Source organism: Emys orbicularis, chromosome 3, assembly GCF_028017835.1.
Source record: "Emys orbicularis isolate rEmyOrb1 chromosome 3, rEmyOrb1.hap1, whole genome shotgun sequence".
In the NCBI taxonomy this organism is placed as follows: domain Eukaryota; kingdom Metazoa; phylum Chordata; order Testudines; family Emydidae; genus Emys; species Emys orbicularis.
Genome location: NC_088685.1, coordinates 41,705,269 through 41,720,572, shown reverse-complemented (window position 1 = coordinate 41,720,572; position 15,304 = coordinate 41,705,269). Strand labels below are relative to the sequence as shown.

General features: G+C 37.7%; 1 protein-coding gene across 1 annotated transcript in view; it reads left to right on the top strand.

Annotated features, from left to right (window-relative positions):
- TDRP (testis development related protein) overlaps nucleotides 1-10,981 on the top strand; it is a 41,494-nt gene extending 30,513 nt beyond the window's left edge. Inside the window, 2 exon segments of the mRNA XM_065400288.1 lie at nucleotides 5,079-5,182; nucleotides 10,636-10,981. Coding sequence (XP_065256360.1) covers nucleotides 5,079-5,182; nucleotides 10,636-10,981 — 450 coding nt within the window.
- Nucleotides 10,982-15,304: the final 4,323 nt, after the last annotated feature.

Here is a 15,304-nt window from a genome sequence, read left to right as displayed (position 1 = left end):
TCAAATCATGGTTTAAAGACTTCAAGGTGCAGAGAATCCTCCAGCAAGTGACCCGTGCCACACGCTGCAGAGGAAGGCAAAAAAACCCCAGGGCTTCTGCCAATCTGCCTTGGAGGAAAATTCCTTCCCGACCCCAAATATGGTGATCAGCTAAACCCTGAGCATGTGAGCAAGACTCACCAGCCAGACACCCAGGAAAGAATTCTCTGTAGTAACTCAGATCCCACCCCATCTAACATCCCATCACAGGCTATTGGGCATATTTACCGCTAATAGTCAAAGATCAGTTAATTGCCAAAATTAGGCTATACCATCATACCGTCCCCTCCATAAACTTATCAAGCTTAGTCTTGAAGCCAGATATGTCTTTTGCCCCCACTGCTCCCCTTGGAAGGCTGTTCCAGAACTTCACTCCACTGATGGTTAGAAACCTTCGTCTAATTTCAAGTCTAAACTTCCTGATGGCCAATTTATATCCATTTGTTCTTGTGTCCACATTGGTACTGAGCTTAAATAACTCCTCTCCCTCCCTGGTATTTATCCCTCTGATATATTTATAGAGAGCAATCATATCTCCCCTCAGCCTTCTTTTGGTTAGGCAACAACCCAAGCTCTTTGAGTCTCCTTTCATAAGACAGGTTTTCCATTCCTCGGATCATCCTAGTAGCCTTTCTTTGTACCTGTTCCAGTTTGAATTCATCCTTCTTAAACATCGGAGACCAGAACTGCACATAGTATTCCAAATGAGGTCTCACCAGTGCCTTGTATAATGGTACTAACACCTTCTTATCTCTACTGGAAATACCTCGCCTGATGCATCGCAAGACCATATTAGTTTTTTTCATGGTCATATCACATTGGCGGCTCATCGTCTTCCTGTGATCACCAATACTCTGAGGTCCTTCTCCTCCTCTGTTACCTCCAACTAATGAGTCCCCAGCTTATAACAAAAATTCTTGTTATTATCTCTAAATGCATGACCTTGCACTTTTCACTATTAAATTTCATCCTATTACTATTACTCCAGTTTAAAAGGTCATCCAGATCTTCCTGTATGATATCCCGGTCCTTCTCTGTATTGGCAATACCTCCCAGCTTTGTGTCATCCGCAAACTTTATTAGCACACTCCCACTTTTTGTGCCAAAGTCAGTAATAAAAAGATTAAATAAGATTGGTCCCAAAACCGATCCCTGAGGAACTCCACAAGTAACCTCTCTCCAGCCTGACAGTTCACCTTTCAGTATGACCCGTTGTGGTCTCCCGTTTAACCAGTTCCTTATCCACCTTTCTATTTTCATATTGATCCCCATCTTTTCCAATTTAACTAATAATTCCCCATGTGGAACCGTATCAAATGCCTTACTGAAATAGAGGTAAATTAGATCCACTGCATTTCCTTTGTCTAAAAAGTCTGTTACCTTCTCAAAGAAGGAGATCAGGTTGGTTTGGCATGATCTACCTTTTGTAAAACCATGTTGTATTTTGTTCCAATTACCATTGACCTCAATGTCCTTAACTACTTTCTCCTTCAAATTTTTGTCCCAACACCTTGTATACTACAGATGTCAAACTAACAGGCCTGTAGTTACCCGGATTACTTTTTTCCCCTTTCTTAAAAATAGGAACTATGTTAGCAATTCTCCAGTCATATGGTACAACCCCTGAGTTTACAGATTTATTAAAAATTCTTGCTAATGGGCTTGCAATTTCATGTGCCAGTTCCTTTACTATTCTTGGATGAAGATTATCTGGGCCCCCCGATTTAGTCCCATTAAGCTGTTCGAGTTTGGCTTCTACCTCGGATGTGGTAATATCTACCTCCATATCCTCATTCCCATTTGTCATCCTGCCATTATCCCTAAGCTCCTCATTAGCCTCATTAAAGACGGAGGCAAAGTATTTGTTTAGATATTAGGCCATGCCTGGATTATCCTTAACCTCCACTCTATCTTCAGTGTTTAGTGGTCCCACTTCTTCTTTCTTTGTTTTCTTCTTATTTATATGGCTATAGAACCATTTACTGTTGGTTTTAATTACCTTTGCAAGGTCCATGGCTACATGGCTTTTGGCCTTTCTCACTTTAGCCCTATATGCTCTGACCTCAATAAGGTAGCTTTCCTTGCTGATCCCTCCCATCTTTCACTCCTTGTAGGCTTCCTGCTTTTTCTTAATCACGTCTCTGAGATGCTTGCTCATCCAGCTTGGTCTACAACTCCTGCCTATGAATTTTTTCCCCTTTCTTGGGATGCAGGCTTCTGATAGTTTCTGCAACTTTGACTTGAAGTAATTCCAGGCCTCCTCCGTGTTTAGATCCACAAGTTCTTCAGTCCAGTTTTATAGTTGATGGGCCTTAATGGGCCATTAAGCAGGCTAGGCAATAATGATGCCAAACGGTCTGCAGGGTGTTACCCAGAAGCATAGTACAAGTTTGAAATACAGACATCTCTTTAACTCATAATACAAAGGTGATACAAACACACAAATGATATTATAAAATTTGGCAAATTATAACATTTTTGCAGATACCTTACATGGCCTATCTGGAATAACTCATTACAAATTTACAATATTGATATTCATAATATCTTCAAGCATCCCACAGATTTCATACAGCATCACACCTTGCTTCCTGTATTTTTCCCCTTCACCCACACTTATTCCAGTCTTTCTTACCCACCTCTTTACATTCATCTGTGTATCCTTGTGCACTCCCACATAGGACTGGAAGATGTACTAGGTTTTTTGTAGCCAAAGGACTAAGTCTACTCCCAAAGACCAGTATGGAAAAATAGGAAGGTCCCAATGATGATATCTGGGAGAGATCCCTTTCATTCTTCTGAGAAAAAGGAGTGTGCTGGGACTCCTACTAGAGTGTTGTTCTTGGATTCTGTTTAGAGTTTGTTTTTTATCTACGTCTGACTAGTTAGCTGTGGACTAAATTTGAAGCTACCTCCAAATCCCCTCTGGCTACTGCAAGGGAAGAAGATTCTCTCTCTTCTCTCTCTCCCCCCGCCCCCATAAACTTATAACCACAGAGTCTCCTGTCTTCTATGCACAGAGTGTCTCTGCTCCTCTACCTCGCTGCTTACATGACCTCTGTTTTTTGTGCCTCCTCAGTGAATAACTCCAGTGTCTTCCTCCATTGATGTTTAAGAGCTTTCCCAAGCAGCCACTTCAGAGTGAAAATAACCTGATTCATGTCCATTTCATTGCTGGCCACAGGGTTTTAAAAAGTAGCAGTGAAAACTAAGAGGACTGGTCAGTTTTTACTATATTCCAGCTCAGGAAAGCTCTGAATAGCGGCAGAGGTCCTGGAGCTGTCTGTCTGCAGACTTGGGAAGACATCATTTTACACAGTGGTCATGTTTGGAAGATTATCTTCACAACCAAAGGGCTAAGAGCCATTCTTTGTTGTGTCTGTGCAGGACCACAGCACAGATGGAGAAAGGTTGACAGAGGTGGCTTTAAACTGTCTTTGCATTCCCCAAATCCTAAGGCCATGAGACTGCTGGGCTATTTCTCTGGCATAAAATAGCCTCAGGCCCCAAGAAAGGGGTCTGGTAGCTGTGAATGCCTGGATGTAGAGAGACCCTAGCCACTCCCATTGTGCCAGAAAAAGAGAAGCGGGATGGAGGTTGTGACGTTGCACTCCATATGTTTTATGGAAATATGCTTATGAATATGACATAACTGGAATATGCTTTACGCTAAAACCCCTTGTATGGTGTCATTAGAAAGGATGAACACACTTTGTAGATTACAAGCTATTTGTTTGCATGTATTATTTCTATATCTGGAGTTAGGAGAATAAGATATAAACTTGTATCACTGATGTAAACATATTACGTGGAGGCCATTAAGGGTGCTCCAGAAACAATCAATTGTAAATGGCCTTAGTTATTTGAAAGCCTTCCTGTGTATGTGTGGGCCAACCCAGGAAGAATGGAGACTAGGGGATCTTATAGTGACATGTGACCATGTCACCTGATAATGAAATCCATCTTAAATCTAGTACTTTTCCATTTAGAAGGTGGGGTGGGGACCCAGAGAGACAAAAGATTCCTGCCTTGTAACAAATCTATAAAAGGGGGTGGAGCAGGACAAAAGGGGCTGCCAGTCGTGAGAAAACCCCTGCTTACCACCTGAAATATCTGCTGGAACTAACAAGGACTGTACCGGGGAAAGGATTGGGCCCAGACTAGGAAGGAGTCCAGTCTGTGAAAGAAGCTTATTGGAACATCTTTGAGGGTGAGATATTACCTGATCAGTTTCTTAATGTATTAGGCTTAAACTTGTGTGTTTTGTTTAATTTTGCTTGGTGACTTACTTTGTTCTGTCTGTTATTACTTGAAACTTCTTAAATCCTACTTTTTATACTTCATATAATCACTTTTGTTTATTAATAAACCCAGAGTAAGTGATTAATACCTGGGGGAGCAAACAGCTGTGCATATCTCTCTATCAGTGATATAAAGGGCATACAATTTATGAATTTACCCTGTATAAGCGTTATACAGAGTAAAACGGATTTATTTGGGGTTTGGATCCCATTGGGAGCAGGGTGTCTGGGTGCTGGAGAAAGGTAACCTGCTGAGCTGTTTTTAGTTAGTCTGCAGCTTTGGGGGCGTGGCCCACACCCTGGGTCTGTGTTGCAGCAGGCTAGCATGCCTGGCTCAACAAGGCAGGGTTCTGGAGTCCCAAGCTGGCAGGGAAAACAGGCTCAGAGGTAATTTCAGTACATCAGGTGACAGTCCCAAGAGGATCTCTGTGACCGAATCTGTCACAGAGGGTCATAGGAACCACTACTTTTGTCCTCACTGGCCAGCTCAGCTGGTTTTAAGGTGCAAAGTAGCTTTAATGGACCAGTGAATCTGGCCCAGGATATGTCTTTAAGAAATGCCTTTCTCTCAGAAGGATGATTGGGAGGTAGGGGGAAGGAGGAGAAAGAGATTCTGTGTAAGCTGATGGTAACTGCCTGGAAAAGATTTATTTATACTTGCCATAGGGGGTGGGCTTTTCAAGCCCTGGGAGTAAGTTTGTAATGCATTTTCATTGGTATTTTTACTACCTTGTGTAGGTTCAGAGTGCAAGTTTTCGGGGCTGGAAAGAAGTGACCTCTATGTTCAATAAAGACGATGAACAACAATTGCTAGCAGGATGCAAGGCTCCAAAATCAAAAGGGTAAGTAAAACTTAGTGGCAAATGAATTAGAAAATCAGCAAGCTGAGGATAATGGCTGCAGGATCACTGGAGTTAGTAAAGGTAGGACCTAAAGAACCAATTTAGAAAAAAAAATACTAATCTATTGAAAATTTCTGAAAGCTAAATGGTTTATATTTTTGAAACTATTAAATTTGCATTCTTCATATTTGATCTCTTATTTAAGCTTTGAACTTAAAATGTGTAGGGCCTGCTCTACTAGGCTGGGTGATCTCCTATACATACTGGGGGACAGCCACAATAAATGTAGTTGGAATAACAGCCTTTTACTGTAGAATGAAGTTTTTGAATTTTTTCCCCTCTTAGGTATAATTTGGCACTTTAAACTATGATCAATGCGATATGCATAATATCTATTGCACTGCAATTCCTCCTCTGATTCAACTAAATTTCATTTTGTAGAGAAAAAATCAGTCCAAAGCTTCTTTTAATACTTATGACTGATTTTTCTGTATAAATCAAAATTAAGTAACTGATTGGGGTGCAAGTGAAGTGCTGGATAACCAGTAGCAGTACTCTGAAATTTTAAGCCGGTATTACTTTTTTATTTAAAAAACACAAAAACAAAACAAAAACCCTCTCAAATAAGTCCTTAAAGTGTGGTTGGATATTGAAAAGGGACAGTGTAAAGTGGTACTTTCTAATCCATCATATCTGTTCCTTGCATATAAAGATTTAGTTTAGCAACAAAAAAAAGTTTTGACTACTTTTATTCTGAATAACACTCCAGAACAAGCACAGCTTAGAAAGAATCTAACTTTCTCTCGCTCTTCTGCTTCGTTTAGTATAGTTGTTTTCTAAGCTCCAGTGACAGGGCCAATCAAGTTACACCTGAAGACAATAGTTACACAGTCACTTTGAGCCCAGGTTCCTTATGGAATGCTAATGTGAAAAGAAAAGAACCCAGTTTAAGTCCAGATTCTCAGGTTGAGTTTGTAGAATTGCCAGTTGCATAATATCTTCTGACTTGTAAAGCGAGCACACATGATATGGAAATTGAGACTGTAAACATGGAAAAACATTGTCATTTTTAATCAGTTTTCAGAGTACAACTGCATTTTAAGGTTAATTTTGTTGTAAACAGCTCTTGATTTTTTTTTATTATTATTTTATAGAAAATGAAACTAAGTGATCTAGCGATGAAAAATGAGGAAATCCCTGGGAAATATAAGGCTGAGTCTAATTAGATTTGGGGTTGGAAAGGAATTTTCCATTGTATCAGATTGGCAGAGATCCTGAGGGTGTTTCGCCTTCATCTGCAACATGGGGCACCGGTCACTTGCAGGTTTAAAGTACTGTAAATGGTGGATTGTCTGTAGCTTGAAATCTTTAAATAATGATTTGAGAACTTCAGTGACTCAGCCAGAGATGTTAGGGGTCTGTTACAGAAGTGAGTGGGTGAGGTTCTGTGGACTGCAAGGTCCAGGAGGTCAGACTAGCGTGCTGGTCCCTTCTGACCTTAAAATCTATGAGCCTGTGAGATTAAAATAGCCAAAACGGAGGAAAGATTTCTTAAAGTACTGATATTCAGTCACTTCTATTTAATTGGGATATTAACAATTTCCCTATTTCAGAGGTTGCAAGCTGAAATTAAAACAGTGTTTTCATCTTTAACCCCCTCTTCCCCAACTACATTCAATGGGTACTTTAACTGCAATAAGGACATTTGACTGTGCATTATTAGTGGGTAATGGAAACTTTGAATCTGCTTCACTTCATAACTCACTGCACATTGAAGGTTATGTCTGTATCAGCACTAGTACCCGATCTTCTGTGTCTTACTAATTACTTATATACAAACTTACTTGTATAAACACTTGACATTTTGCGTTTTTAAATGCTGTACACTGTTTATTAATTGCTGTACAAGTTTATTAACCTATACACAGCTGAAAATCTAAATTATTATTTCAAGTACCCTGTATAAAGTCTCTTTTTCTTTTAAAGGAGAAAGATAGTTAGCAGAGATTTCATAAGGTGATTTTTATGGCAATGCTTTGTGGCCAGTATAGTACAAATCTTTTCAGGAAAGCTGGTAACTATAAAAGCATTGCAATGCACATTAAATATTTTTGGACATAACCTGGCAGGGTGACAATTGATGTATGAAACTTAGCCCTATAGTTGCTAAATACTAAAGCTGGTTGGCAAATGATAAACATTTTCATAATTCATTTCCTTTTACCACTGGGCTAAAATTGCCTAATTGTCTTAATGTATGTTATAATGTTATTAAGCATAGTTCAAAAATAATGTAATAAAAAGATATAAACCATAAGATCTGGTTGAATTGTAACACCTAATTTGTCATGCGTTCACCCACATAGCTTGTTCTAGATTATCATATCACTGGACCAGAAGTCTGGCGAGCTGCTCTTTCTGAAGCTGACAGTAATGAAGCCTGGATACGTTAGCGTGGCATGGTCACCATCAGGGGCTGACACCTTAACCTTAGTGAAGTCTGCATGCTCAGTTTTGGATAAACTGCAAACATAATTTTAACATATAAGAATTACTGCATGACCTTGTTGTTATTTCTGGAGGACAAGACTATAACTTGGAATTGTAACAATTACATTAGTATTATGAATGACCATTGTACACTTTGCTTAATTAGAGAAATGAAATTACATAACTTCATATGCAGAACAAGTTAAAAATCACTTAGAAAAGTTAGATGCCTTCAAGTCACCAGGGCCTGATGAAATGCATCCTAGAATACTCAAGGAGCTAATAGAGGAGGTATCTGAGCCTCTAGCTATTATCTTTGGAAAATCATGGGAGACGGGAGAGATTCCAGAAGACTGGAAAAGGGCAAATATAGTGCCCAGCTATAAAAAGGGAAATAAAAACAACCCAGGAAACTACAGACCAGTTAGTTTAACTTCTGTGCCAGGGAAGATAATGGAGCAAGTAATTAAGGAAATCATCTGCAAACACTTGGAAGGTGGTAAGGTGATAGGGAACAGCCAGCATGGATTTGTAAAGAACAAATCATGTCAAACCAATGTGATAGCTTTCTTTGATAGGATAACGAGTCTTGTGGATAAGGGAGAAGCTGTGGATGTGGTATACCTAGACTTTAGTAAGGCATTTGATACGGTCTCGCATGATATTCTTATCGACAAACTAGGCAAATGCAATTTAGATGGGGCTACTATAAGGTGGGTGCATAACTGGCTGGATAACCGTACTCAGAGAGTTGTTATTAATGGTTCCCAATCCTGCTGGAAAGGCATAACGAGTGGGGTTCCGCAGGGGTCTGTTTTGGGACCGGCTCTGTTCAATATCTTCATTAACGACTTAGATATTGGCATAGAAAGTACGCTTATTAAGTTTGCGGATGATACCAAACTGGGAGGGATTGCAACTGCTTTGGAGGACAGGGTCATAATTCAAAATGATCTGGACAAATTGGAGAAATGGTCTGAGTTAAACAGGATGAAGTTTAACAAAGACAAATGCAAAGTGCTCCACTTAGGAAGAAAAAATCAGTTTCACACATACAGAATGGGAAGAGACTGTCTAGGAAGGAGTACGGCAGAAAGGGATCTAGGGGTTATAGTGGACCACAAGCTAAATAGGAGTCAACAGTGTGATGCTGTTGCAAAAAAAGCAAACATGATTCTGGGATGTATTAACAGGTGTGTTGTGAGCAAGACACGAGAAGTCATTCTTCCGCTCTACTCTGCTCTGGTTAGGCCTCAGCTGGAGTATTGTGTCCAGTTCTGGGCACCGCATTTCAAGAAAGATGTGGAGAAATTGGAAAGGGTCCAGAGAAGAGCAACAAGAATGATTAAAGGTCTTGAGAACATGACCTATGAAGGAAGGCTGAAAGAATTGGGTTTGTTTAGTTTGGAAAAGAGAAGACTGAGAGGGGACATGATAGCAGTTTTCAGGTATCTAAAAGGGTGTCATAAGGAGGAGGGAGAAAACTTGTTCACCTTAGCCTCTGAGGATAGAACAAGAAGCAATGGGCTTAAACTGCAGCAAGGGAGGTCTAGGTTGGACATTAGGAAAAAGTTCCTAATTGTCAGGGTGGTTAAACACTGGAATAAATTGCCTAGGGAGGTTGTGGAATCTCCATCTCTGGAAATATTTTAAGAGTAGGTTAGATAAATGTCTATCAGGGATGGTCTAGACAGTATTTGGTCCTGCCATGTGGGCAGGGGACTGGACTCGATGACCTCTCGAGGTCCCTTCCAGTCCTAGAATCTATGAATCTATGTGTTAAGTCAAACAAAGTAGTTTAGATAATTGAACGTTTCTCTATGAACTGCTCAAAGAAAGCTGGAACAAATTATTTTTAGGATGCAATATATTCTTCAAACATTGATGGTTATAAACACACTCTAAAAAGTCTTTAGAACTTGGTTGCAAACAAAATTTAACTTCTCAAAACTTTGCTCCGTTTAAAAAAAAACCATACAAACTCTGGTTTAGTGCAAGGGTAAGTTAGGGCATTAAGTACAAAGGGGTACAGAGTATCAGGTTCAGTAGCACCTTACTTAACAAGTGATTCCACTAATTGCAGTGTGATCATTCATAGAGTAATGAATACTATTCCTTATGAATAAAGATAATGAAATATAGCACAAAATATTTCAAATGCTCATATTGATAGCTTTATTTTTTTTGTCAGAGTATTTCTTTGGAAACTAGGAAAAAATCTCTTGTCTCTTTCCTCCTTTTCTCGTATCTAATTTATTGTATTCCTCAGTCAGCCTGGAAAGTTTTTGTGGTTGTGTGTGTTTGCTCTTTATTTTTAAAATTTTGTTCATGATCTCCCAGGGCACAGATCCTGCAAGTTGTTCATATTGGGAGACTCGTGCACATCCGTTGACTTCTTGGAAGCTTAACACAGACAGAGGGGCCAACTTGTGCAGAACAACTTGCAGGAACATCTTGCAGGGCTAATCTCTTCTTCAGTGTATAAAATCTTTCTATTGAAAAAATGTAGAGATTTGATTTGCTTGTGTGTTGTTAAAAATATTCTCCTTTTGTTCAAAAGAAAAAATGTGCAAGGATAGCTTTGAATTTTCCACACTCTCAATCAAGGGTGTTGCAAACATATCCTTTTTGGTAGCTGGAGATGTGAAAATATAGTAGAGGAATGAAGTCCCATGTAACAATTATAAATAATTTAATGATACAGGGATTTGTTACATATTTAGATATTTATTTTGTGGTAGCTTTGTATGAAACAGAGAGGATTTTTTAAAAAGCTATTCAGTTTTTAAAAAATCCTCTTACACTTAGGCAAATCTTTTGTTTTTGTGACTTGCTTTGGCAGAACCAGTTTAGGAAAGTTTATCTTTTGCTATCTTGAATAAGTATGTGCGCTAAAGAGAGTTTGATGTTTTTAATGGGGAGAAACATCAATGTTTAAATAACACATTTTTGTTATTCTCCAGAACTAATTTAAAATTAAAAGAAGATGTGAAGTCAGAAAAGAAATCTGGATTTTGGGACAGTTTGGCAATAAAACAGAACACCCAAAGCAGGAAACCAGATCAGATTGAAGGTTGGGAACCACCACAGATTACTGCTGGAGACCCCATCAGTGATGCAGGAAATACTTTAAGTGACTATCCATCCTGGTCAGGCTGGGAAGATGAGACCAAAGGCTCCACAAAATACACAAACCTAGCCAGCTCAGGAAACAGTTCCAGGTGGAGTATCAAATCAGCGGGAAAGCTGGTTAGTATTAGAAGACAGAGCAAAGGTAACCTTACTGATAACTGGGAAGAACTAGAATGACATTGATAATGTGAAATACTTTACAAATAAGAATAGAAAAGTTCCATGATTTACATGTGTATTTAAACCAAAATTAAATCTGCTTAATATTGCACCTTTATACTGTACTTTGTTTTCTTCAAATTGTTAGAGATTTTTTCTCACATTTTCTTATTACATTGTTGGATAGTTAGGTTTTCCGCACTAAAAAGATGGAGAACCTATTTGTGCCTATATTTCATATTCAGACTCTGCAGTATGTTGGGCTGTCGGTTTTACCAAAAAGAAGAAAACAAGTAATTCCTTAGTGAATGTAAAACACAGGTTGTAAATTTTGACTGCCTTATGTAGGAACTTCCATGAGCCTGGGGTCCCGGGTTTTCTGATTCTTAAGGGTCACTCAAGGTTTTATTTTTGATTCTGTTTCTTTAAGTAACAGTGCCGATCTGCAGCTTGCCACAACAATGCTTCCATTTGGTACACCCTTTTCCAGATCTTCAGCGTGAGCACATGCTTCTCTGGTTTGTCCATACAAGATGCTAAATTTTCACAATGTGCTATGTATAGTACGTGAAATGTGAGAACACCAAATGAGTCTTCCAAAGTTTATACTGAATGGTCCTTATTGTTGTGAAAAGTTGGCAGTTTTTAAAAACAAATTTGTCACGCTAAAAATAAAATGTAAAAAATGTATTAAACATCAGGAAAACAGACATTACAGTTGGATGTAAGGGGAATTCAATATTCAAAACCCTTACCCTTCAATCTAGGGATATATTGCTTCTCATGGAGGTGGTGAATGTTCTTGTTTTTTACAAAAGCTGGTCCTTGTTCTCCTTCAAATTGTTTAATCTTGGTCCTACGTTTATTTTTTGGTAAGAAAGGATCTGATGATGCCCTTTGGCATTTTCAGTATAGCTAAGCAATTGCAAGTACATTCACACACACAAGTTTTAATGCTTTTTTATTATAAGGCTCCATCTTATTAGCTACTGATACTTTTATTTTTAGTGAAAAGGGGCGAAGCATGAAACTTTACACTAGAGATATGAGATGTATATAAAACACTAGAAGTGCCTCTTTATAACATGCCATTATTTTAATGACATAATTAGCAGTATGTCCAACATCAGATCTAAAACCAGTTTCCATTTTGTTTTATATATACTGTATAAATACTACTTTAACACTTAGGGGTGAAAAAACCTAATGTTTCATCAAATACAGATGTTAGGATTTTTCAATCCTGAATGTTAAACTGGTATTATAGTTACAAATTAGATAGAGTATAACATATGTCATTTGTAACTCTTTCTATATTATATATTCTACAGCAATATGACTACCATGAGTAGGAACATGAAATACCCATTTCAAACAAAATCAAAACCTTTATAAGAAATTAAAATGTACTGTTAATATGCTAAGCATGTCTTGTTGTATAAATATTTTTCACAAGAAGTCTCTGCTAACCAAAAGGGATGCTTGCAATTTTCTTAAAAAGTTTCTGCTGTTGCCTCTCTTTCCACTGCCACATTTGCCCCCCAACACATACACATATGTATGTCCTCCTGGTTTGCAGTATCCAAATGGATATTCTTTTGAAATCAGTGAAATCTCTGCTATATAGATCTGCCTGTAGGGAAACAGTGTGTCAAAGCATGTCTTTTTTAAAAATAGAACGTTATGAGACACTATTTTAAAATTATATAAAGGAACATCAATGGTTGGCTGCTGCAAAACTGGGTCTCTTGGTTTGTAAATTTATTAATACAAAAATTAATAGGGGAGAAAGGGCTGAAGTTACGTTATGCTGTATACGAGTTAGGTATTATTATTATTTGACCCCATTAGGAAAAATACAAATTCACCTTAGGCAAGAAACAGGTTTATACAAACTTCTGTCCTGGGCATGAGTATAGAAAATCCTTGCTAAAAGGATGCTCTGTTCTACAGTTTATGGAAAGCATTTATAGAGCCGGAGCAAAAGTGTGGCATGTTGGCAGTTAGTGCTAACATAAAGGGATTGAAGCAAATCTACTAGGAACCCTCAATGTTTGACTGGGGGAGGAGAGTCAAGGATGCCATTTTTTCCTCCAGTGGAAGCTCCGTTTATACTGTTACCAGTAAAAGTTATGCCTTGCACATTATACTGTTAAGTGCCTGTATTTCACCTTGATGATGTATTTGTGATGCACAGCTTAACTGAGAAGTTAATTTTCATTTTTTGTTTTTAAATTTCCAATAAAGGATATAGTCTCAAGGCAGAAACTTATTATAAAAGAAAGCTGTATCTAAATGGGAACTTGAGATATGTAAATGTAAGGTCTGACTTTCTTAGATATACAAATGTTTTTTAAAAAGTGGTTTCCTCAGACATAATTCTTTAATTATAAAGACAAATATTAAATTTAATATAATTTATTGTTATGCTTTGGTAACATTTCTGTTTTGAGAACACAGTGGTGTGACATTTTCTTTTGTAATATTCATAGACTTTTTGTTAAATATCTATCCGGAGATTATGATTTTTTTACTTTTTAAATGTTTAACTACACTATACATTCATGGATTTATGCTATACATAACTCCATGTGTGGAACAGGAGTAGAATATGCCCCTTAAAGTTTGTTTTGAAATTGCATTTCAATCTATGTGAACTGATTTAGAAGAAGATAGCATCAAAATTGTATACTAAGAATGCACAAAATGAATAAAATCTTGTTTATATTGCTTTTTCATTGCCAATCTGCATGATTGTTGTCTTGAACTTAATTGGAGTAAGATGCTCCATAGCTGTAACTAGTCACTTAACATTAAATAAAAGTTCTTTACTGGGTATTTTTATTTATTAGCATCACTTGCAAAAATATAGTATTTTCACATCTTAATAAAGAATCAATTTGAACTGAAATGCCTCATTCCATAATTTTTGTTCCATATTCATGCCTGTATATCTGATCTTATTTGCCATAAAGCTATGTGATTAGTGTTTGTATGTAACTCTCAGGTTCGTGAGTCATCTTAGAATTCATCCAAGGAAGTAATAGATATGTCTAAACAAATACATGTATATAATGATGCACGTTTGAATTCTCCTAGAAGAAGCAAATATCATAGCTATGAAGCATTGCCCATGGTTCTTGTAGTGAGAGAATTTGATTGTCTTGACTGATATTCACTTTTTTATTAATAATTCCATAATTGTTGTGAAAGCAAGAGCAGAATGGTATCCTACTGAATTCTGAAGATTTCAAAGTTAGTAATATCCTATCTTTATGTAGGAAGGACATCTCAATATGCTGATTCCTCCTTGCTTGTTTACTGATTTTGTTGGGGTTGTGATATATAACGAAGGCCTGAGAGATGTTTGGTGGGTTTTATTGTTGTATGTTTTGTTTTGTTTTGAGTTTTTTGCTTGGTTGTCCTTGCTGACTGTTTTTCCCGGCCACAACTAGTAGGATTGTAAGAGTGGTATCCTTTATCATTCCATGCTGGATAATCAACAAATGGATAAAGAGCACAAAGTTGAGAAACAAAGGATATTGAATGTAGTGTACATTTTACTTAACTTCAGATTTCTCTGTAGGAATAGGGCAATGAAGCATGTGGTGAAAAATCAGGCAAAAGGGACTAAAATACTTGTATACTCTTTAATCTCATGTAAACTCTGAGCTAGATTAACAGGGAAGGAGAAGAACTGCTTGTAAAGTAAATTACAAAGACTTGTCCTCTATCTCAAATGGAAGAGGATATTTGCTTTGGAATTTGGGAAGTCAGATGCATCAAATTTTAGCATTCACTGAAAGACACACGAAAACAATTATATTGTCTTCCTTTTACCAGTTTATTAAACGGTTCAAGAACTTGTCTGTTGTTTAAACTTTTATGCTGCTGAGAGCAGGGTGGATAAAAATGGATGATTTATAAAAATCAGATTTTTAATACACATATATTTTTCTTTTAAAAATCTATTTAAAAGTATTTTTTTGAAATCGATAATCTGTGTTACAGCCTAAATTTAATTTATTACATTAATTTAAATAAATTAAAAAATTAAGCAGTACTTGTGTAACCCTTCTGCCAGGTGGCGCCGGCAGCAACCAGGGCCGGGTTCAATATCTAGGGGTTCCTTTCCTTTCCATTGATACAACATATAACCAGCTCAAGCCCCCACCCAGTAACCTGGGTGTTGTCAGATGCTACCGGTGTGGTGCTCTGCTTTCTCCTATGTTGATATCACTCGGCTGCATGCGTGTGTTCCCTCTGTGTGCTGCTCCAGCTCTGCGCAGATAGCTGACACAGCAGACCTGAAGAGAACCCCCAATAACCACAGAGTCTAGT